Source organism: Cyprinodon variegatus, unplaced genomic scaffold (genome assembly GCF_000732505.1).
Source record: "Cyprinodon variegatus isolate N-32 unplaced genomic scaffold, C_variegatus-1.0 Scaffold1487, whole genome shotgun sequence".
NCBI lineage: Eukaryota > Metazoa > Chordata > Actinopteri > Cyprinodontiformes > Cyprinodontidae > Cyprinodon > Cyprinodon variegatus.
Window position 1 is genome coordinate 117118 of NW_015151940.1, and position 2354 is coordinate 119471.

The 2354-nt window shown below is 52.0% G+C and overlaps 1 protein-coding gene across 2 annotated transcripts in view; it reads right to left on the bottom strand.

Moving 5' to 3' along the window:
• pi4kb (phosphatidylinositol 4-kinase, catalytic, beta) overlaps positions 1-2354 on the bottom strand; it is a 17415-nt gene that overhangs the window by 8595 nt on the left and 6466 nt on the right. The window contains exons 4-8 of one of the 2 annotated variants that reach the window (XM_015403381.1): positions 1857-1901; positions 1226-1453; positions 928-1155; positions 610-719; positions 428-532 (exon numbers count right to left, since the gene is read on the bottom strand). In XM_015403381.1, coding sequence (XP_015258867.1) covers positions 428-532; positions 610-719; positions 928-1155; positions 1226-1453; positions 1857-1901 — 716 coding nt within the window. The remainder of the gene's footprint in view (positions 1-427; positions 533-609; positions 720-927; positions 1156-1225; positions 1454-1856; positions 1902-2354) is intronic. The other variant, XM_015403382.1, reaches the window with a different exon arrangement.

Below are 2354 nucleotides of genomic sequence, written 5' to 3' on the forward strand. Positions count from 1 at the left end.
CAGAACTAACTGGTACAAGCAGCAAAAATGAAGCAGCAGACGCGATTTTGCTGCTTTTGCTCCGTCCGGTGTGAAAGCAGCAGGAGCCTCACAGGCTCCAAACGAAGGTCATGAGAGACAAGAATGAGTCACAAAGTCTCATTCATGGCATAAAGGAAAGGACTGTTGTTTTGAAAAGATCCATCTGGGAGCGGCCATTATGAACTCAGGTTGTTTTTCCTTCAAATGTTCGTGGTGAGAAAGTTCTTTATGTAGGGCTGGGATAGTTCCCAGGGAGAGTGTGTTTATTGGGAGTTGTTGTATAAATGTTTGTACTGAGCTTTGCCCAGTCAGAGCCCCATCTCTCCGTCTGAGGACGTTAAATAAATTTGAAAATTTTCTCAGTTTCTCCTGAACTTCACAAGAGCTCCGTCTGTCTGTTACCTACCGGACCTTCTCCTCCCAAGGCTCCTTCAGGGCCACAGCTGACGGGTCCTCCGGGTCCCGTTTGAAGGTGGTGGGGGCCTGGGCCAGCTGCTCGGACAGACGGCGCCTGGAATGAAGACACAGTAGGAAGTCGGACCAAGCGGCTGCTTCCGATCTGAACCTCGGTTCTGGTTTCCGTGGTACCTGATGTCTCCAGCGGCGATGAAGACGGGCTCCTTGCTGTCCAGGCTGGTGATGCTATCCACTGAGAACTGGCTGATGTTGTCGCAGCTGTTGGCATGGCCCTCTGGGAGCTGGGAGGGGGGGGCAACATGTCTGTTAAACCAGAGCAGGACGCATGGCGCCCTCAGGGCTGTGTCCTCGGCCCACGCGCTTTTATTTCAGTTAAAAAAAAACTTCTTTTTTGGGTCCAGAACTGAAATATTCTGGTTCTGACAGGATCAAACGTTGCTGCTTTGTGACATAAACGTGACATCACTTCCTGTGAGGGCGGGGTCTTACCTCCACCTGGAGCTCTCCGATGTCGTCCACAGACCAGGCCTCGTCGTCGTTGTCGTAGTTCGGGACGACAGAGAGGCTTCCGGCTCGCTGCTCCACCATCATGCCGCAGTCCGGCAGGTTCTCCACGGAACGCGTGCTCCTGATCCGGTTCTCTGGGATCCGCATCGGAACGTTGGACGTCTCGAAGTTCTCACATTCCAGAACCTCCACGTAGATCAGGTACGGAGCCTGAGCAGAGAGCAGGGACGGATTAGACTCACCAGGCCAATGGCAGCGAGCGGAGGACGGGTCGTCTCACCTTGTCTTTGGAGTTGAGCACGACGGCCTGCGTGTGCGGCACCCGGACCACGTGGTGGTCGAAGGCGGCGGTGGGCAGCCAGACCCGAGCCGGGAGCTTGTGGTTGAGCAGCGACAGCTCGGAGATCAGCCGCTGGGTCTTCTGCTCTTTGGTGGGCAGCGTGGCCAGCCGCTTCCCGATCCCCATCAGGGATTTCATGAACTCCCTCTGAGGAGCCAGGCGCACCGGCTGCAGGAAGCAAAGGAGATCAGGTGACACAGGGGGGCGGAGCCTGGGCCGGGAGGTGTCAGGACAGACGGAACAGAGCGGCTGCTGTCTGTGGGTCAGGTATAAATGTTAGAGCTGATGTCCTGACAGCCAATCAGCTGAACTATCTGGATCAGAACCAGTGAGGAAACCTGACACACAGACCCAGAACCGATCAGCAGGAGCAGACATAAAGACAGGTCCAATTCTGATTGGTTAACCCAAAACCTTCAACAGACGACAGAAAGACAATCACACCGTCCGAGTCCACAGAGGAGCAGCTAAACTTCTATGGACCGGACCAGAACCAGCAGCCCAGACTCCACGACAGAACTCATTTCCCACAATTCCCTTTGAGTTTGGAAGACGTACGGGCTGAACTTACGGGACCAGAATCCAACTCCAGACTGTCGGAGCTGGAAGCGCTGTCCTGAGGGTCAGAGGAATAAGCTGCTGATTGGTTCCTGTCAGGTCAGACGTTTAAACACGCAGAAAGTTCCAGCAATGTTCCGGGTTCTAAAGTTACCGACTTCAATAATCAGTCCCTCTTGGCTTATTTCTCTGTTTTATCATTTATTTCGCTCCATTTTTAAATAAAAGCATCGCTTTGTTTATTTACCAACAGTAAACCAACCTGACCAGAGGTCGGATGTTGATCCAGAACGCGACAAATAAACCGATAAAAGTCGCAGACTGTACCATTCCTACGGGAAACACAACGTAAAGACGACCAGAGCGGCTTCAGATTAAACGTTTAAATCTAACGGTTAGAAAAGCATTTTGTAATTGGATGTTTTAAAATAAATTAAGTATTAAATATTAGGGATGCACGATATAATCGGCCCCCTATCGGTATCGGCCTCAAAACTGAATATCGGACATC